Source organism: Cuculus canorus, chromosome 24 (assembly GCF_017976375.1).
Source record: "Cuculus canorus isolate bCucCan1 chromosome 24, bCucCan1.pri, whole genome shotgun sequence".
Taxonomy (NCBI): Eukaryota; Metazoa; Chordata; class Aves; order Cuculiformes; family Cuculidae; genus Cuculus; species Cuculus canorus.
In genome coordinates this window covers 7,467,170-7,488,690 of record NC_071424.1, presented here as the reverse complement: position 1 = coordinate 7,488,690, position 21,521 = coordinate 7,467,170, and the positions used below count along the sequence as shown (strand labels likewise).

Sequence of the window (21,521 nt, the reverse complement as noted above, 5' to 3'; positions counted from 1 at the left end):
ATGCAATCTTCATCCCCGCACCCTGCACTCCCAGCACCCCCTGCACCCTGACATAGATCATTCTGTGCCCCCAGCACCCCCCGCACACAGCACCCCTGCACCGCCCCCCCCGCACGCTGACTCCTGGTACCCCTAAGCACCCTGCACCCAGCACCCCTGCCCTCCCAGCATCCCTGCACCTTGCACCCCTAGTTCCCCTGCACCGATCACCCCCTGCACCCTCAGTTCCTCAGGACTTTCGCAAAGTCAGCACCACCGCACCCTGGACCCCTGTGCCCTGCAACACCCTCAGCCCAGCACCCTCAACACCCCCTGCACCCCTGTCCCAGCACCTCTGCATGACCCTTGCACCAGGCAGCTTTTGCCCCTTCCTCATTCCTGCACCTTCCACACCCAGCACCCGCCACACTCCCAGGACCATCCCTTTTGCCCCCAGGGACCCCTGCACATGGCAGCCTGTGTCCAGCAGCCCATCTCTGCCCCTGCACCCGCTGGCACGGATCCTGCACCCTGACAGAGCCTCTGCACAGCCAGCAGCTGCCCCTCCAACCGTGCCCGCAGGGCGGACTTCCAGTCCTGCTCCCTTGCATGTCTCCTCCCCTGGACCTCAGCTCCCCCGTGGGTCCCACAGGACTCCCCGGACCCTCCAGCCACGCCACAGCCCTTGCCACGGTCCCCCCACCTACGACGCAGCCAGGGCAGGAGGTAAAGTGCCCGGCCAGGGGCCAAGGCAGCTCTGCCGTGGGTGCCCTGGTGAAAGTGGATGTGGGGAGGTGCTGGACGCTGCTGAAGGAGGACCCCAGCTGAGATGAAAGGGGTGCACCGTGCTGTGAGGGGACCTCATGGCCACAAAGGGGACCTCATCCTCCTGCTGGTTTCTTTTCGGTCATGGGGCAGTCACTGGGTTTCTGGGATTGGAGGCTGGGCTTTCCACATGGCATCATGCCCTCAGGCCTTGGTTTCCCCATGTAACGCACTGCATGTTCTTTAATGTTTTTACTGTTTGATTACTCAAGACAAGACCCCTGCAGAGCTGGAAGCCCAGAGCAGTGTCACAAGTGCTCCTGAGCAATTTTGCACGCGTGGAACAAAACACAAACCAAAGCCACGGCTTTCCTGAGGGATGTTTCTGTAAGACTTATGCAATGTGGTGCTTCACCAGCCTTTAGAGATGAAGTTGGGCCCTGCAGGCTCAAAATGCTCTCATTCCCCCCTCTAAGCTCTGCTGGGTTGCAAGGGGATATTAGACTCCTCCTGTGCTGGTTGTGCTTCAGCTCTGCTTTGCCAGTCCACATTGATGCTGAGTGCTTGGTTACACGTCGATGAAAGGCTCGGTTGCATCCAGGCTGGACTTGAGCCAGTCCTAAAGTAAGAGTTGACACACAGGGTGTTTGGAATTCCCTAGCACCGGAGTGAAGAGCCAAGGCCTTTATTCCAGCGGGTGTTGGGATGAGTCCACGTGCAGAGGTTACTCATGCTCCAAAGTGAGACTGGGATGCTGAATTCATGGCTGAAGAGAAGTGTGTGTGCACAGAAAACAGAGAAACTGAGCTCATAGAATCATAGAATCCTATAATGTCCTGAGTTGGAAGGGACCCCCAAGGATCATCGAGTTCAACCCCTGTCCCTGTGCAGGACACCCCAACATTCACACTGTGGGGCTGAGGGCATTGGCCAAATGCTTCTGGAATATTTTTAGGCTCGACACTGTGACTACTCCCCTGAGGGCCATTCCAGTGCTCCACTACCCTCTGGGTGAAGATCTTTCTCCTAAAGTCCAACCTAACCCTCCTCCGGCACATCTTCCTGCATCTTCCCTTGGGTCCTATCATTGGTCACCAGAGAGAAGAGCTCAGTGCCTGCTCCTTCCCTTGTGAGGAAGCTGCAGGGGCGATGAGGTCTCCCCTCAGTCTCCTCCATGCTGACCTTAGCCTCTCCACACAAAGCTGTCCAAGGGTGGTTGAACCTCTCTCCTGGTGTGTTTCTTGGAGCCTGTGATGATTAATGGTGGGACAATTTCCATCGTGTTCTGTAAGTCACTGGGAAGCTGCTCTTGTTTTCAGAGACAGAAACCATTTTCTGAGATGCTGCAGCGCCAAAGCTCCCCGCACTCTCAAAGGCAGGCCTGAGGACGGAGGAAGATCGCTGCTTTTTATAATTACTCCATTGTAGCTCCTCCTCATACCATTGAAAAATTCATGGCTCCTCAATTCTCCTGCGTAATTTCTGCCTGAAAATGTTTTCTTTCTTTACCAGGTCCCAGCCCAGAGAACATCCCTCCTTCAGTTTCGAGCTTCCCACCCAAAAGGCCTGTGGCATGGAGTTGTTAGCTGATTTTGCCTCCTGATAGCACGAGTGTTACTGCAGTCCCTGCCAGAGAAACTGTCCATGCAGCCCTCAAGGAAAACACCCCACTCAGGGATGGGTGAATCCATCATGGAGGGAGAGTCAGAAATGAATGAGCAAAAAAAGCCTTTTCACATACTGGCCCTTCTCTGCTCAGCACCTATCTTTCATCCCAGCCGTGGCAGGTTTGGAGGTGTCTGGAGGTTTCCCCCTGGTTTGAAGCAGGGAGTCCTGCTGTCTGCTCCCTGCAGAGAATCCATGACAGCATGGATGGGGATGCCCCATCTGGATGTGGTCCTTGCGGCTACACCTCTGCAGGTCTACCCATCATTGGCTCACCCTGTGGTCACCGTGTCAGGAGCGTGGGACTGTGCAGAGAGTCTTAGGCAAGAGTCTTAGGCAAAAGGTCCAGTCCAGGACCTTTCTGGACATGAGCATATTTGAAATTCCCAGGAGGTTTTAATGTGGTTGCTCAACCAAGTTCCTTAAAGAAACTGAACTGTCAGGGCTGTGCTCCACACTAGTGTGGGGCAATGGAGGGCTTATTCTCCACATTCCCCTGTCTCACAGTTTAACCACTGGGTTCTGAAGACCTGCATGTCATTCCCATGACCTACAGTATCCATAGAGCTTCCAGCCCCAAGGTCAACCCCATCCCTCTATTGGGTGAGAAGCTGTTGGGTGGACCTCCTTCCCTCTGGGGACCCGCCTGCTCTCATGGGGCTTCTCTGGGGCCTCAGTGCTGCCCTAGAAATGTCATAGAATCAGAGAATTGCTAGGTTGGAAAAGACCACTGAGATCATCAAGTCCAACCACACCCACCCACTACTAAACTATATCCCTAAGCACTTAATCTACCCATCTTTTAAACATCTCCAAGGATGTGGACTCCACCACCTTCCTGGGCAGCCTCTGCCAGTGCTTAGTAACTCTTACAGTGAAGAAATTTTTCCTAATGTCCAATCTGAACCTGTCCTGGTGCAGCTTGAGGCCATTCCCCCTTGTCCTATCACCTATCACTTGGACGAAGAGACCAACACCCACCTCTCCACAACCTCCTTTCAGACAGTTGTATACAGTGATGTGTTCTCCACTCAGTCTCCTCTTCTCTAGGCTGAACAACCCCAGTTCCCTAAGCCACTTCTCATAAGTCTTGTTCTCCAGCCCCCATGTCCAAGCATGACCTCTCACTGCAAACCTGCCCGGCAGCTCTCCTCATGGTAATAAACTGAAAGCATGAGAAAAATGGAGCCTTTCCTGCTGTCCAGGGAGCGTGGGCGAAGACCGAGCCTTGGTGCAATACACAGGCTCTTCAGATTCCCCTGCCTGAAAGGAATGTGTCGGGGGCGGAGGGAAGACTCAGGAAAGAGCCAGCTGAATAAAACCTGTCTCAGACAGGCTCAAAACTTCCACTGACGGCTTTAGAGACACCATCAAAGGCAACAGCATGACATGAAGTCAACTGACAAGTCAAAGTTCTGAGCCGTGCTTTGACCCTTGGGGCTCCTGGAGGCTCTGTGGTGTCTCCAGGAGTCCAGACTGGAGCCCTGCAGAGACCGAGCCCCCCAGCAGTGCCCCGGCGGGGCAGCTGTGGCAGGAGGAAGGGCTTCCCTGGCAGCTGGTGCATGAGCTTGCTCTACCAAGGGGTTCCAGAGCTGCAGGTGCAAAGATGTTACGGCAGATCTGAGTTTTTTCCTGCTCCAGGGCCAGGGAGTGGGATTGTTCATGGGACTGTGGGAGGGGGCTGTGCTAGCAGAGAGGGTCTTACTGGCTGTCACTCTTCCACTCACTCTCAAAGAATTTCTCCAGGATTTGCTCCTTGCAGCGAGCAGATGCTTCAGCATGGCTTTAGCGTGCTATAGCAAGCGCCCTGGCAAGTCCTCTCCAGAAATTCTGCAAACACATAAGAACGACTGATAGGGACTACCATGGCTCAGCAATGCATGGGAATTTCTGTGCTATAGGGTACTTTTGCACAGTGGGACATGTCCAGTCTGCCACTGGGTTTGCTACTTATGTCCAACAGGACCAGGAAATAGGAGGAACTACTTTGGCTCTCTGCTCGTCCTTGGATAGAGCAGATTCACTGGCTCGCTTGCTGCTCTTGTAGAACTGGAGAGGGGCAGGAGAGGAGCAGTGAGGGTAGGATGCTGGCAGAGAAGACAAAGGCCTGAGGAACCCTACTTCTGGACTGATGAAAAGACAGGAAAACTGCAGAGTTAAGGATGAAACTTCTTTTTTTTTATTCTATCATCTCTCCTCCCCAGAGCCACAGAGCCTGGGCAACGGCAGAGCCCTTGGGCAGCGATTCAACATCATTTTGGGGATCTTCTGAGCAGTGGAGGGGTGTCCGTGCACACAGGCCTGATCTGCGGTTGCTCTGGAGAGGAGCCAAGCTCAGATTCTCTCAGTAAGGAGATCTACCCTTTCTTCCCTGGATCCCACCTGCTGAGCTGGACACATCAGGGCTTGTGGGCACCAGCAGGCACAGGCTGGGCAGCCCTCAGCTCCTCATCCACACTTCCTGCCCATCCAGGCAAGCAGCGCCCGTCACCTGAGGGCTGGTTTTAAACAGCTTTTTTACAGAATATTTAATTTACAGAATATTTCCATCTTTCCATCCCCATGCTTTTTGCCAAAATGTTTCTCATTTTTCTCTTTTTTGCACACCTTCCACCCCCCCTCCCCCCGCCAGCCCCCACAGATTTATCAGGGGAAAAAAACAACCTAAATATCATTTTGTTTGATTTCAGCAAAACAAACAAGAATGCAAACCGTCACAGAATAAAAGGTAATTTGGAACACGCTGCCTGCAAAGTCACAGAGCATCATAAAATGGTTTGGGCTGGGAGGGACCTCAAAGCCCATCCAGTTCCAACTCCCCTGCCATGGGCAGGGACACCTCCCACTGGATCAGATTCCTCCAAGCCCCATCCAACCTGGCCAACCTGGGCCAGGGCCTCCCCACCCTCACAGGGAAACATTTCTTCCTAAAATGTCATCTCAATCTCCCCTCTTTCAGCTGAAAACTGTTCCCCCTCATCCTATCTCTGCACTCCCTGACCAAGAGCCCCTCCACAGCTTTCCTGGAGCCCCTTTCAGAGCTGGAAGCTGCTCTAAGGTCTTCAAGGATCCTTCTCTTCCCGAGGCTGAACAACCCCAACTCTCCCACCCTGTCCTCATACAGGAGGTGCTCCCGCCATTGGATCAGCTTTGTGACTTCCTCTGGACTCGCTCCAACAGCTCCATGTTCTTCCTGTGCTGAGGGCTCCAAAACTGGACGTCAGGCTCCAGGTGGGGTCTCATAAGAGTGGAACAGAGGGGCAGAATCCCCTGCCTTAACCTACATAAAGATTGTTGAGAGGGTGTTGGCCAAAGGTGGAGAGGAAAGCTGGCCGCATAACCAAGGCAACCAACTGGGCACCTTTCGTACCAAATCATCCTGAGGGAATTGGCTGATGTGGTTGCCAAGTCACTCTCCATGATATTTGAAAAGTCATGACAGTCAGGAGAAGTCCCTGGTGACTGGAAGAAGGGGAACGTTGTTCCCATTTTTAAAAAGGGTACAAAACATGACCCTGGGAACTACCGACCTGTCAGCCTCACCTCTGTGCCTGGGAAGATCATGGAACAGATCCTCCTAGAAGCTATGCTAAAGCACACAGAGGGCAGGGAGGTGATTAATGGCAGCCAGCACGGCTTCACCAGAGGCAAATCCTGTCTGACCAACTTGGTGGCTTTCTATGATGGGGTAACCGCAGCAGTGGACACAGGAAAACCGATGGGTGTGATCTATCTGGACTTTTGTAAAGCCTTTCACATGGTCCTCCACAACATCCTTCTCTGTAAGTTGGAGACATACGGATTTGGTGGGTGGACTGCTCAGTGGATAAGAAACTGGTTGGATGGTCATACTCAGAGAGTAGTGGACAATGGCTCAAAGTCCAAATGGAGATCTGTGACGAGTGGTGTCCCTCAGGGGTCCGTACTGGAACCAGTGCTGTTCAATATCTTTATCAATGATATTGACAGTGAGATTGAGTGCACCCTCAGCAAGTTTGCAGATGACACCAAGCTGAGTGGTGTAGTTGCCACACCGGAAGGATGGGATGTCATCCAGAGGGACCTGGACAGACTGGAGAAGTGGGGCTGTGCAAACCTCATGAGGTTCAACAAGGCCAAGTGCAATGTCCTACATCCGGGTTGGGGCAAACCCTGATTTCAATACAGGATGGGGGATGATGTGATTGAGAGCAGCTCTGCAGAGAAGGACTTGGGGTGCTGGGGAATGAGAAGCTCAACATGAGCCGGCAACGTGCGCTTGCAGCCCAGAAGGCCAACCGTGTCCTGGGCTGCATCCAAAGCAGAGTGGCCAGAAGGGCGAGGGAGGGGATTCTGCCCCTCTAGTCCTCTCTTGTGAGACTTCATCTGGAGTATTGTGTCCGGTTCTGGAATCCTCAATGTAAGAGGAGATGGAGCTGTTGGAACAGATCCAGAGGAGTCTACAAAGATGATCAGAGGGCTGGAGTACCTTCCATACGAGGACAGTCTGAGAGTATTGGGGTTGTTCAGCCTGGAGAAGAGAAGGCTCAGAGGAGATCTTATAGTGACCTACCAGTACCTGAAGGGGCTACAGGAAAGCTGGAGAGGAGCTGTTCACAAGGGTTTGCAGTGACAGGACAAGGGGCAACGGGTATAAACCGGAGAGGGGCAGATTTAAACTAGACATAAGGAAGAATTACTTCACTATGAGAGTGGTGAGGCACTGGCCCACGTTGCCCAGGGAAGCTGTGGCTGCCCCATCCCTGGAGGTGTTCAAGGCCAGGTTGGATGGGCCTTGGGCAGCCTGATCCAGTGGGATGTCCCTGCCCATGGCAGGGGGGTTGGAACTAGATGATCTTTAAGGTACCTTCCAACCCAAACTATTCTATGATTCTATGATTCTATGATTCTATGATCTTTAGGAAGAACAGCATCACAGTGTGTGTTGCGAGCAAGCCCAGCCCTGCGCCCTGTGCAGCCCCTGCCCAGAGACGATGCACAGCCAGGAGAGAGGCTCTGTTTATTTTCAGGGAAATTGTACCAGCTCCGCTCTAACGGGTTCAACATTTCTGTGCAGCTAAAAGGCAAATCACTCCCGGTGCTCATCCAGCTTCAACTCCTCCACATGGTTTGTCCTTCTGGTTGAGAAGAAAATTCAAAAGCCAAAGCTTCTTCCCAGGGGTGAAATGTGCCTCAAGGCAGCAGCAACAGACACCTCGAGCACCATTTAGCCCACCAAATCCTGTGGTCGCAAGGCCAAAATCCCCATGGGTTTGCCCAGCAGTGCTCATCCGGAGGGATGTCCGTACCACTACTCTCTGTCCCAGTAGCAGCAGTAAGGAGTTTCAGTGGAGTGTCCCCAAGGCCGGGGCAGGAGAGGCAGGAGTGGGGAGCTAGCAGCCCGCTGGGAGCCCTGCGCTAGTGGCCTCCTGGCTCCAGCAGCTGGGAAGCGTAGAGAGCCAGTGTATGATGGAGGAACTGGTACTGCTCGCTTGTCTGGATCATCCCGCCTCTGCAAGGGAAAGGCAGGTCCCACTGACACCTCACCAAAGCCCACAGTTTCATCCCCGGCTTCCTGCTCAAGTATTCCTGCTTCACCTACCAGCCCAAGGGGCATCTGATACAGGAGCCAGAGCTGCCCGAAGCGTATTTGGGCTCAGCAGCATTGCTGGGCTGTTCAGAATGTGAATTAGCAACTGATTCAGCTCTGATGTTTACCAGTACTTCTCCTTAAACACTGGCAAAATCAAGCATTTCTGAAATTCATGGCTGAGGTGGAAGGGGCAGAGAAGCTGCCAGGTTCAGAACTGCTCTGCTTTAACTCCTCAGGTCCTCAGAGCTACAACAACCCCGAGGGCAAAACCAGCTCATCACTGAGCTATTGTTTGCTGTCACCACATCTGCATCTTTTCACAACCCTTCTGTCTTCCATCAAAAATTGGCCTCCTGCCCCCTCACAGTGCCTGCCCCCTCATCCCTCCCACATCCCTCCTCCCAGGATGGCTCTGGGCAGGACTCTCCAAGGAGCAGCCTGCTCCCTGCACCCACCTGTCTATGCGGAGATGGCACACAATTCCCAGGATATCCACCTCTCCCTTGGCCTTCAGTTGCTGGCATCCGATCCTGGTAGCGATAAAACAGCCTGTCCGGCCGATGCCTGCACTGTGGGACAGACACAGCTGAGCTGAGCACCAACGGCATCCACTGCCTGGACCTTGGTCTGTCTCAGCTGGACACACTCCTGGATTGGTTTGCTGCCATGATTTTCCTAGAAGGATGCTGGGGTCCAGATCCCAGCTGACAGACAAGCTTTCTCAGCCAGACACCAAAAGCCATGGGCTGGCATCACTCCATCACGGCTGAGGCCACTCGGGAAGTGCAAAACCAGTCTACGCCCCCAATTCCTGCACAGTGCAGTGATTTTTGCAGCCCGCTCATGCCACCCTAGCTGTGCTCTAACCCCAGGCACTGAGTGGTTTGCCTGGGGCAGGCTAGCCTGCAGCACCGCGTGCCAGGTGTGCTGCACAGAGACAACCGAGCGCTCTGCTCCACGGTCCCCAAATTCACCGAGCAGTGAGAGGAAATAGAGACAACACATCCTCCAGAAGGATTGCCTTAAAAAGCAGTGTCACAGCCAGGCTGCGGGCCATGCACAGGGACAGAGGAACCAGGAGCCTGAGCTGTGGTTCTGGTGGTTCTACCCTGACCCTGCGGGGCTCTCCTGCTCCCACCTCACTGTCCACAGACCGAGTGCAAATCAGATTTCTTTACAGGGCAGGATGCACCATCCTAACGCCACCACCCTGGTGCCAGGACAGGAGTTCCAGGGCTGGAAACTGCTATGGAAATGTTGTGCCCTTGGATTTCTGTACTACAGCGGCACCAGCTCATGAGCATCAACATGTGGAATTTTCTCCTTGAGTGTTTAGACGCTGACCCCAAGGTGAAGGACACACAGGGGCTCGGGTGACAGGAAAGCTCTTACCTGCAGTGCACAACGATGGGCCCTGGGCTGGCTGGAGCCTGCAGAGTCTCCTCCACCTTAGACACCAAGTGCAGGAGGGGTTTGGCTGACTCAGGTGTCTGCTGGTCCGGCCAGGAAGGGAAGAGGATGTGTTTGACGTGGCGGCATTCACCTTCAAGCTTTTCCAGCACAAAAGAAAGAGAAATCAGGACACGGGAGCATGGACTCAGTGGCTGTCTGGGCCAAATAAAGACATGGAACCCAGCTCCAGCAGAGGGCAGGTAGCCTGTGCCCATCTCGCCTGATCTCCTTTCAAATCCTTCTCTGAGCCCCTGCCTGACATACAGGAGTGACCCCTGGGAAGCGACCCATCCCAGAAGATGGCAACAGATACGGTGTCCCAATACTGTCCCCACAGCCCAGGGAAAGCTGTGTCAGCCCAGGGTGACTATGGAGAGACCACGGGGCACTGCCCAGAGCACAGTGCAAAAGCAAAGGGCTGATAGAGAAGGTTTCCCTGACCGAACTCCTCTCCAGAGCTGGGTCCTCCTCCCTCTCAGCCTCCTTGGGCAGGCAGGAGCTCTGCAGACCCTCGGAGTCAGAAGATTGAGCTGTCCAAGCCACAAACCCTCTGCTGTCCTGTTGCCCAGCACTGCCACTGCTAGAGAGCCTGGGGGTGTCAGGGCCACTGCCATGCCCTGCTGGGGTCCTCCGCTGGCGCAGGATGGAGCTCAAACCCACCTGGATGGACAGATTGCGGACCACATACTCCACGCACTCACTCACTCCCTGCACACGGATGGTGAATGGGCCGTAGATGCCCTCCTTCTCGGGCCAGTAGTGGACACATTTCTGAAAGAACAAAGCAGGGTTCTTGTCTGTGGAGATGCTCAAGGCAACCACTGGATGTTTGAGTTATGCTTTGCTCAGTGTTACTGGGAAGCGGCATCACCTGGGGAGTTGCGGGGTAGCAGGGAACGTGGATGTGGAGTGAATCAGAGGGGAAGCTAAAGAAGTGATAGATCCCTCTCAACCACATCTGCTCCCCTTGCACCCTTTTCCCTGCCGTATGGCTTTCAGAACCCAGGACTTGGTGGTTCTCCCCAGCCCTACGGGAGCTGTGCCTGGGCCAGTCCATGTCCTACCAGACCCAGGAGGATCCAGCCTGCTCAGTGGAGGGCACAGGGACGCTGTGCCAGCCACAGACAGAAGGGAGGAAAGGCATGGCCAGGGAAGAGAGGGTGTGTTCCCCTAGGCAGATGCTGCTTAAAGGGGGAGCCAGGGAACCCAGCAAAGTCACAGGGTGGCTGCCATGCAGGGCACAGTGCTGCTGGCACCCATCCCAGCATGGATCTGCTGACCAAGAACTCCCAGCCTAGCAAGAAAGCTGCTCAAGGCCAGAGGGACACCACTGCCTCTGCTCCCTGTCCCAGGGGTTGCCCTAATCCCTTTATCGTATTATCCATCTGGCAAAGTGTGCCCAGAGCACGAGAGGCCACATGAGTAGGAGAGGCTTTGCCGGATGGGGCCGAGGCTGCAGCCCTGGGACTCTTCTCCATGTGTGATCGATCAGGGGTACGCTGTGAGAGCAATGCGGAGAAACAAGCAGGTGCTCAGACCCAACATTTGGTCTCACAAAACTTTTTACTGTTGTTATTACTGTACCCCACCCTCTGCTGCTGGCTGGGAGCTGTTCCTGGGCGTGGGACAGCCGTACCTCTTTGCGCTCCTCGAGCTTGGTTATCATGATGATGAGGGGCGCCTCCTCCTGCCACACCATCTCCCAGAAGTCAGTCACAGTGTTCAGCATGGGGCCCTGGGTGGCAATGTACTCCCGCGGCCGCCCTGCGTAGCCCTGCAAGCACACCGTCCACCACCGATGCTGAGGCAAGCCTGACATGCAAGGGGAGCCTGGTCTCCACGCCACCCCAGCTCTCATGGTGCTTGTCTTCCTCTACAGGTTAAAGGCTGAGCCAACACAGGCTATTTCCTACTAAACCTGTGCTTGAAATGCTTTTATAGACCTGATCAGGAACTACCAGGCATTGTCTCCATCTTCCCAGTCCTCCAATCCAGAAGCAAGCCCACAGAGCAAGCCACATGCACCCAAGCTCCTTGCAAGCATCCCCAGGTTGTTGGTATGATGACAGCAGGCGTGATGGACACCTTGGCCAGTCAGAGCTCACACAGGGAGGGCACTTGTCAACCCAAGGACAAGCAGAAGTCATCAATCTCCACTGGCTGGGACTTGGGACAGTCCCAGCTGGGTCCCACCAAAGTTGCCTTCCCACCAGGCTCAGGAGGGCTCATGGCAGTGCTCAGCAGTGGGAAGGCTAAATCTGAGGACTCAGGAAGGAGAGCTCAGCACCAGCCCTGTCTTTGCCCCAGTCTCAGTTTCACAGCTCCAAGCATCCTTTGTTGACACAGCTTGCCTTCTGTGGCCTTACCAGACAATAAATCAATGCGTGAGGAAGAGGTGGAAAAGCCACTGCAAGAAAGCCCATGTGAGTGCTCAACCAACCCAAGCAGCAGAAGCCAAGAGCAGCCACCTCGTGAGGCTTTCCCACCCAAAGAGACGGTGGTCTGCCTTGCACAGGTGGAGCCACATGTCTCCATCTCAGAAAGGAGTGGCAAGTTCAGACTGCTGTCCAAGGGCAGTCCCAAGACAGTGGGTGACAGCAGAGCCCAGGCATGCAGGTCTCAGTGTGGCACCTGCAGCACCCAGGAGTTCGCAGTGCGATGCCCTGCAAGCTGTAGACTGCAAGACCTGTGAGACCACCCGCCCTCCAACCAGGCAGGACGCTCACCGTGATGTAGTTGGCATTTATGTAGCTGTCTTCCTCCTGGTTCCCTGCCCTCCTGAGACAGACGCGGCTCTCAGGATCTGAAAGAGATGGCAGGCATTACCTCAGAGACCATCTTTCAGAGCCTGATCCTGCCCATCCTTCTTTCCTCATCTCCCAAGCTGGAGACTGAGTCCTCTCAGCTCCTTGCTCTGCTTGGAGCTGTCGGTGCCCTTCACCGGGCTCCTTCATTGCACACATCACCCTCATGTGGCAGGGTATGCCCAGACATGCCCAAACCTGCACATGGGTAACTTACATGGGGTAACTCACCCCCAGGCAATAACCACGCAGAGCCCTCCCACAGTGCCTGACCAGAGCCCAAATGTGTCCTCCTGTCACTTCTCAGCCTTTATAACCCCAGTGACATGACCCCGGGACACGTCAGGGCCCTACGGTGGCAGGAAGCAACGCAGGTTGGGCTGTCATGAGCTGCACAGCCTTGGAATCCACCCCAAGGAGTAGCTCCCCACATCCCGCCCCATATCACGGTCTACTCCGCTGGTAACACAGCACCCGGTTCTTGCAGCATGGGACCAAGCACAGCAGGAACACCAAGATCACCCACGGGCACCGATGCTAGGGCTGCTCTGAGCCACCCCTCTCGCCTGCACAAACACCCATGCACTCAGACACAAGCGTCCTCTCTTTTGGGCAAATGCAAGGCAAAGGATTGCGGTGGCACATACTGGGGAGGATGGTTTTGTATCTGTCCTTGGAGGCACGTCCAGGGATCTCCAACTCCTCCGGACTGACAAAGTTGGGTGGGATTTTCTGCAGGAGGAGAGAACAACCATCACTGCTGCTCATGTCCCCTCGTCGTGGCAGAGCTCATCCCCTAAGCAATGAGAGGCTGCCCCAGGGACCAAGCAGCATCACCAGGGATGTCAGCTCCGGGGATGAGCCCTGTGCTTAGTACAGATGTGGTGGGACACCTTCCAGAGATGCCACCTTAGGAGAAGAGTTTGGCATGGGAGGACAGGACAGGATTTCCAGGGACACAAGGGGGACACACGTGATATGTTCCCCAGGGCACTTCGTACCCCTGTGTGCCCACATCGCCTTCCCTGCAACCAGTGCTGTGGGGTACAGCTGGGTTTGGATCCTCCCTCAGAGATGTCCACCCCACCAGCCCCTGCCTCCACCACCCCCTGCTGTCCCTCCTGTGAGGAGAGAGAGACGATGGAAGCATTGTACCGAAAACTCCTCCTGGAGCTGTGTCAGACTCTGGGCACGTTGCTGGAGCTCCTCTCTTCTCAGCACATGGCTGGACGTCCTCAGGAAGTTCAGTGTGATGTCCCGTGGTGTGCAGACAGGCTGGATGGGCTCCACGCTGCCCAGCGAGCTCATGTCCAGCATTAGGGACACGTTGGAGCCCCTCCTGCAAGGCAAAGGGCTTCCTAGGTGACCCTCTGCTACCGAGGAAGGCAGGGCAGCCCATCCTGCCATATCACCAGCTACAACCACCCCATATGAAGAAAAAGTCACACAGAGAATAACCAAGGATGAAGAAAGGGGCCAAGGTGAGACCCCAGAAGACAAGAGAGGATTAAGGAACGAGGAACTCGCTGGTCATTTCATGTTTTTTCTAGAAAGCCTTCAAAGCATGGTGTCACAATTGGACCGAGCATCCATATAGGTCAGCAGGCAGTGGGCTGGCAGGGCTGGGCTGGGAAAGGAAGTTTGGGGGAGCCCAAGCCCTGGGGATGAGCAGTGCCATGGGTCACTGTTGTCTGGGCTGAGTTGGGCAGCACAAGGTTTGGGCTGCAGGCACCATCCAGCCGCACTCACCTCTCTTGAAGCCTCACGTGCTTCTTGGCAGAGGAACTGGACTTGTCCATCTGGTCCCTGTCTGCCCCAGCTGCCCAGGCTGTCAGGCCACCGTTATGAACACTGGAGCACACGAAGCAGGCTTGTACCATGCTGCAGCAGCCACAAAGCCCTCGTCCTGAAGCACAGCAAGTGGACACCGGGGGTCCTCAGTTCCCAGTGGATCCAGGAGCCATCGGAGGAGAAGCAACTGGAAAAGAAAAGGCAGATCAGAGATATCAGGAAGCTGGACACCCTGATGGATGTGCCTAAGTAAAGGACAGGTTTGGGGTCCTCAGCTGCCGTGGAACAAGGACTCTCAGCCCCTGTCTAGGCAGCTGGCAGAGGAGAACTCCCAGCATGTTCACTTTCCAGGACACCACAGTGCTGGTGACCTCAGCACAGCACTGATCACCTGCTTGCACCAAGCAGAAGACACCCATGCCCTGTGTTGGTGGAGAAGGGTTTAGTTTTGGAGAAGCTCAGGATGCTCTCCACCTCCATGGGAAGCACATGCTGCTGTGTGTTTCCAGCTCTTCTCTGGAATGCTTCTTTTGGCCTGGGGACATGGTGGGGAGGAGAAAGAGCTGGGACGCACGAGCACAGGAGCATTCGCCAGGTGAGACAGCATGGGCTGTGAGCACCACAAGGAACCTGGCCATCTCCTGTCGTTGGGAGATATGAGGCCAAGCACACTCAACAGCCTTGCAGCTCTGGTAAAGGAGACCCTGGGACAGCGTACTCCATCCCACAGGTCTCAGCAACCGTCAAGAGGAAACTGCTTTATCTGGGTGGTTGAGCAAGAGGCGGTGGGTAGCCCAGCTGGAGGGGAGTGCCAGGACTCTAATGCCATCAGCCTCAAAACAGCTTCTGGTAGGGTTGGGGAGATGCAGGTGATGCTGATTCACCTCTGAGCAGAGTTCTTTACAGTGCAGGCAGCACCCTGGGACCATGAAGCTCCTTCTTATCCCCAGCTCTCTCCATGAGGAGGAGACGGACCCAAAGGGACAGGGGATGATGTGGACTTGGAGCTTTTGATGAGCAAAGAGTGGGATCCTAGATACCATGTCAGCTCAGATGTGCTGCAGAGAATTGGGTCCAGGCTGTGGCCACGCTGCTTGAGAATACGCCTGGGGCAGGAGCTGTTCCCTGTGACTTCCCGTGCCCAGTGGCATTTCTAGTGCTGGCGATGCCTTCACTGCCACATGCACCATCCCCGTGCCCCACACAGGGTGCCCTGCGGTCCTTTGGCCAGGCAGGGCAAGAGCATCTGCTCCCCAGGAGCTGCAGCACCAGGGTTGATCCTGGCCAGAGGTAGCGGCAGGCTGCAAGTCCAGCAGCCGTCCCTCACGCATCGGCCAGGGAACACCTGAGAGAAGCCTCGGCCAAGCCCCTGGCAGGCAGGAGAGCGCTGGGAGGAGCCGCAGCTGGGGGCACCTGCACAGAGAGCATCCCCACCACCCTGCCCGGCACCACAGCCCTGCTGGGGGCTGCTCAGCAGCGAGCGCATGGCCAGCACCCAAGGGTGCCAGGGCCCAGTTCTTCTGGTGGGATGCCCTCTCCAGTGGGTGGCAGGGGTGGGCTGGGGGCTGCCTACCTGCTGCCCCACGGGGTGGGCTCCGTTGGTCCCGGCACAGGCCCTGCAGCCACCACGCGTGTCGGTCTGACACCACGGTTTGAAAGTGTTCAGGAAGCTGCTTATCAAAGGAGCTGCTGCCTCTGCCGCTTCCTCTCCCTCCTTCTCCCCCACCCTGCCTGCCGCCCACACACATACCGGCCACATCGCCGCAGCTCGGTCTGCCGGGCCGTCTGCAGCCCCAGTCCCGCTTCCCACCCGTGAAGACCATCCTGCGCCCGCGGGCACAACCCTGCCTGTCCTGGGGTGCCGGCTGGGGCGTTGCAGAGGGACCAGGGGGTGTGCTCGGTGCCCTCTGCTCTGTGCCACACCAGTGCCAGCCTGTGGGGCCAGGAGGGATGGGCAAGAGCCGGCTGTGGGGCTGCTCCCGGAAGGGTCAAGGTGGGGTGGTTCACATGTCGCAGTGGTGCTGCTCAGGGGACACCAGACCCCATCTGCAGCACTGAGAGCCAGGATGAGTCCTCCTGTCCCTGCCTCTCTGCCCATATTCCCTTCACCAGGCTGTGCGGCGTTCTCCATCCTGCTGCAGGGTGAGCCTGAGCTTGGTGCCTCAACCTTTCCATTCAGTGTGGATCTCGTGCCACCTCACTCACTCCCTAACCCATCTCTCTGTGGGTGCTACCCACCACCCCTCTGCACCCAGCACCATCCCTGGGCACCTCGGGGAAAGACGAATCACTTCCCATCCACAGTGGGGCAGGGAAAGCGGTGCCCTTGGAGAGGGATGTCCCTGGAGGGCCTGGCTCAGGTGGGACAGGTCTGCCCTTGTGGCACTGCACATCCTTCCTGCCAATGCCCGCAGCCACAGCCCTGCTGCTCTTCCTGTTTGTCATTGCCCAGGCTCCGTGCAGACACTGTTCGCTTCCTTCCTTTTCTGCCCCCACCCCAGTGTACTGTGGCATCTCCCGCATCCCGCTGGAACTGGATGATCTTTAAGGTCCCTTCCAACCCGAACTATTCTATGATTCTATGATTCCATGACTCTATGATTCTATCCTGGAGACAAGGGCTTACCGGCATTTTTGTCTTACAAGTAGATCCTGGGTTGTCAGCAGCCTCGGACTGGACTCTGTATCAGGCCAGAGGATGGACTGAGGAACTGCTTCCAGTCCTGTGTGGGATGAAAGAACTTGGCTATAGGGGCCTACATGTGGCCCCACCACAGACAAACAAGCCCCGACGCTACTTTTCCCTCCCACCTTCTCTCTTCTGACTGAGAAATCTTCCTAACATGACCAGCAGTGCAGTACTTAACAAGGTGGCAGCATAAACCTGCCCTCAGTAGGGACCAGAGTAAACAAGGAGTATTCTTTCCTGACATATTATTCAGTCAAACAATGCAGAAGTGTTCTTCCTCAGCAAGGCTGAGGCTGGGGCTGTGTCTGTGCAGTGGGCACCCTTTGCATCTGGGTGGCTTTGAGCTGAAAGGGTCCCCGAGGATGGAGCCAAAATACAAAACCATGGGGCCATCCTTTCTGCCTTTTGATGGTCCAGTCCTGCACAGAACTGCTGCCTCTCACTGTCCTGTGCCTCTGGCACTGAGATAAGCAAGAGACAAGCTCGGTGTGGCATCGGGGAAGATAGCACAGAGCCTCCAGCACACATGAGTCACAGAATCACAGAATCACAAGGTTGGAAAGGACCCATTGGATCATTGAGTCCAACCATTCCTTACACTCCCTAAACCATGTCCCTAAGCACTTCATCCACTCGTTCCTTAAACACCTCCAGGGAAGGCGACTCGACCACCTCCCTGGGCAGCTGTTCCAGTGCCCCATGACTCTTACTGTGAAGAATTTTTTTCTGATATCCAACCTGAACCTCCCCTGATGGAGCTTCAGGCCATTCCCTCTTGTCCTGTCCCCTGTCACTTGGGAGAAGAGCCCAGCTCCCTCCTCTCCACAACCTCCTTTCAGGTAGTTGTAGAGAGTAATAAGGTCTCCCCTCAGCCTCCTCTTCTCCAGGCTAAACAACCCCAGCTCTCTCAGCCGCTCCTCGTAAGACTTGTTCTCCAGCCCCTCACCAGCTTTGTTGCTCTTCTAAACGAACGTTGCTCTTCATTGAGTGTGTGTTGGTGACATCCATGTGCCCACGCTGGCCCCCAGCCTGCCCATGCCAAGCACCTGTGATGGGGAGGACAGGGACAGCTGGGCCCCTGCAAACCTTGTAAGACCCAGGAAACACCCACAAAATCCGGCAGCAGCCAACGGTGCAGAAAAACGGGGCTGTGATCCCCAGAGCTGGGCTGTGCAGAGGCCCTCACAGAACCAGAAGCACCACGGGCACGTCCTGCACCTCTACATGGAGTACAGCAAACAGGAGACCAGAGGGCAACACCGGCCTTTGGAAGCTGAATTTTGACCCTTTTACCCCAAAGGGAATGGGCTTCTTTCACCAAAACATGGCTTTATCCAAAAAACGAGGCCAGGCTGCAAAATTGGTGTGGAAAAAAAAGACTTTTATGGAGACTCAGAGCTCCCTGTGTGCTGTCAGATTTAGTGACCTGTGGCTCATTGTGATTTAAGAAATTTGGTGGCCATTTCAAAGGCTTGGGGAGCCCCTCAGCAGTAAGACCCTTCCTCCTTCTACTAGGCTCTACCTCGGTCCAGAAGCCCTCCTGAAAGTTGCAGTGAAGGATGCAATGCGCTCCCATTGCAAAATGAACTTGCTTGGTTGCCTTGGGACCTGGGCACTCCTGTGCCTCAGTGAGACCATGCAGGAGTCAAAGGAGGAAACAGACACTGAAAAGCGGTGTGCTCAGCCTCTGAAGCAACACAACACCCAGGTATTCACCTCCTTGTGCCACTGTCTTGGGTCTACCAGCCATGCATATACTTGTGACAGCTGGGACCAAGCAGGACACACAGGACAGAGTCACTGAGAACAGGAACTTTTTGGCTTTTCCTTACCAAGAAAGCACCAATGTAGACTGAAGGGACTGTCCTGGACATGGGGACTCACCCAGGATGGAGGGAATGCAGGAGAGAAGTAGAGATGTACCATGGTCCAGGCTCCCAGAGGCAGGCATTGCTGAGACCTCCTGACTCTTATACATGTGTGATGGTGCAAAAATGGACCTCAGTATACTTCAACTTGGTCAGCGTGGCCTCTGTTCTTCTCACCTGCTGAAGCCCCAGCAGGCTGAGATGTGACAACAGAGGTGCATGTGGGGGGAGACAGAGCATGAAAGGCCATGGCCCCATGGGGACCCAGAGCACAAAAGACAAGGTGCTGGTGGAAAACGAAGCATGAGCTGGTGAGTTAGGCTGGATGTAAAGAAGACCAAGAGCACATGAAGGAGGGACATACCACTCGTTCCAGGGCACTTTCCAGTTTTCAGTGCCATTCCTGCAGCAACCTTTCCCCCACACCTTACTGCCCCCACTGATGCAGCTGCTGCCTGCCTGGGAATGACACGTGCTGTGGCCTGTCCGCCCACAGGAGCACACGGGCAGGATGCACACCCACACGTGCAGAATCAACATCCCTGGTTACGCACCAGTGTCCACTCATGCAGGCAAAGGGCATGCAAATGTCTTGCTGGCCTCTGCAGAGCAGAGACGTTCCAGAGATGCACATGTTTTTTGCCCACTACTTCTCGCCGCCTTTGCACCCCAGCTTGGCAGATGGTGCTGCCGCCCTGCTTCTCCTGAGGGACATAGGTCTGCAGAAGGTTGCGATGATGAGCAGAAAGCCAGGAGCTGCTTGGTGGTGGAAGGCAACAGGACCTGCATCACTGTTCAGCCATGTTCGTCCTGTGTTGCACCACCAGCTCTGCATCAGATGCATCAGATGGGCCCGAGATGCAGAGCACAGGTCCTACAAGAAGGGGCTGCTGGGGACATGGAGGATGCAGTACAGCCTGGCTTTGGTGGCAGAGCGTGTCCAGTCTGGGGCAGACCCCTCTCCAGAGATGGTTTGCTGCCAAGGCAGGACCAGGACTCCAGGACAGCCACCTCCATCGCTCGCTGTCATGGGCAAAAGAGGAGCCAGGCAGCCCCTTGAGAGCGAAGCCCAGGAGATGGGGAGAAGCAGCGCCAAAGGCAATGGCTCTGACGTAGGTTCCACAGGGCCCCAGTTGTGCTCCTCACCACCTTCCCTCCCTTCTTCGGTGAGGCAGGAAGGTTCATGGCCCAGAATAGGAACATCCTTTGTCCTCAGCAAATCCTATCTGGCCTGACTTTGCTGATGGAGGAGTGGGGATGTCAGTGCTTTCATCCTCTAATTCTCACAGCCCATATGGAGAGCAGGACAGCCGCAAGAAGAACAGCCTTCCTGCTGCCACATCGCTGCTCTGCCTTGTCCACTTCCCCAGAGGTATCCAGCCCTCACTGCATCCCCAACACAGCAAGCAGGATGGGTAAGTGAGTGCAGCATTTGTGCTTCGGGAGGTGATGTTCATGCCCAGAGTGGTGCTAGGACGGCAGAGGGCTGGTGGAGGCACAGGGAAGGGTCTCAACTCTCACTACATCAGCCATCCACCCTGGTCCAACTGATGTGCCCAGAGCTGTGTCAGGTATGGGGTCTCACACCCCCTGTCTCTGGAAACCTGTGAGTTAGGGTCATGAGCTGGGATGCAGAGGCTGGAGAGGTTTGTGGCAGAGCTCCAGGACTCTTCAAGGGGCTGCATGGCTGTGGGCTCTTTCAGCATGTCCATCAGGACTTGGGGACCCCATGGAGCTGATGCTTCAGGAAGGGAGATCTGGATTGATCCCTTGGTACTTGCTGGTTGTTCATTCGCACTTTACAACTCCACTTCCGTGGGGTCATCTTGCGCTCTGAGCCTCGCCTGGCCATATCATTATAGTCAACTCCCTTCATGCAAAGAGCAGCTCCCAGCTTCAGGGTGCGAGTTGTTCTCACCACTAAAGCCCAGCCCGTCCTTGCTCCCATCACTGCCTTCTTACCCCAGCTTCCCTGTGCTGATCCACACCCCCCAGCACCTCTCCTCACTCTCCCCAAGCAGCAAGGTGGCTCCAAAATCACCTGAACCCAAGCAGGCACCAAACTAGCCCCCAAAACACAGACAGTGCCCCGCGATCTCACTGCCTACCACATCCTGGCCTCATCTTGCTGGGCCTCCGTCACCTTTGGGTCCAGCACTCGGACAGGGCTGGTCTCACTCCTGCTGACAAAACTGGGAGTTCAGGACGTCCTGCAGGGTTTTGGAAATCAGCCCATCTCCTTTGCTGCCTAAACATCGCTCGTGGGCTCGAAGGTGGAGTGGCTGCCTTGGGATTCAGCAGACTCTGTTAAGACCAGCGGATCCACTCCTGGCAGGACAGTGCAATCAGCCCGAGCATCCTGCAGAGCCCGCTGCCGGGGGGGCAACAGCCCCGTTATGGCACAGCGTCGGGGGGTTCCGCATCACACACTCGCTGGCCTGGGGACAGCCGGGAGCTGGGAGCTGAGCGAAGCACCTCTGCAGATTGCTGTTCCCAGAGAACAAAGCAGGGCTCCTCCAGCTTCCTCCTCATGAGCGCGTTCCCAAGGACAGCCCAGCACTCTGTGCCGCAGCAGGGACACGGCTGCCACACACAGCCGATGTCAGCGGGGACCTCAGAGCCCGCAGAGCAGTGCTGCGCACTGGCCCAGATGCTCATCCTGCTTGGGTGGAGCTGATCCTGAGGAAGGAGAGCCAGAGGGAGTGGATGCGTGACCTTCCTCCTCGTTGCCAGTGATGGTGTGCATGGTTCACTCCTGCCGCTGCCCGGCTCGGGCTGGAAGCAATGGAGTAATTGCTGTTTCATTTTCTCAGGGCATCCGCTGCTGATCTTGGCAGTCCCTGCACACCTGTCCCTCTCCTCAAGGAGAACCGAGAGGATGGATTCTCATCTGCATTTCTTGCTTAACTTTGTTTTTCCTTCTTTGAATGACTGCT

General features: G+C 55.6%; 1 protein-coding gene across 7 annotated transcripts; it reads right to left on the bottom strand.

The window, feature by feature from the left end:
• Positions 1-309: 309 nt before the first annotated feature.
• On the bottom strand, positions 310-21,112 carry PTPN7 (protein tyrosine phosphatase non-receptor type 7). Of its 7 annotated transcripts, XM_054087492.1 has the most exons (11): positions 20,694-21,112; positions 16,655-16,751; positions 13,987-14,215; positions 13,393-13,576; positions 12,885-12,969; positions 12,160-12,236; positions 11,070-11,207; positions 10,094-10,204; positions 9,374-9,531; positions 8,437-8,550; positions 1,517-2,125 (listed from the first exon to the last, which is right to left on the bottom strand). In XM_054087492.1, the coding sequence occupies exons 3-11, from the start codon at positions 14,115-14,117 to the stop codon at positions 2,002-2,004; spliced, it is 1,122 nt and encodes a 373-aa protein (XP_053943467.1). In that variant the 5' UTR covers positions 14,118-14,215; positions 16,655-16,751; positions 20,694-21,112; the 3' UTR covers positions 1,517-2,001. The 7 variants fall into 7 exon arrangements, with proteins under 7 accessions (XP_053943468.1, XP_053943467.1, XP_053943466.1 ...); XM_054087493.1 differs by lacking the exons at positions 1,517-2,125; positions 16,655-16,751; positions 20,694-21,112 and adding exons at positions 310-1,510; positions 15,602-15,752; XM_054087491.1 differs by lacking the exons at positions 16,655-16,751; positions 20,694-21,112 and adding an exon at positions 15,602-15,752.
• Positions 21,113-21,521: the final 409 nt, after the last annotated feature.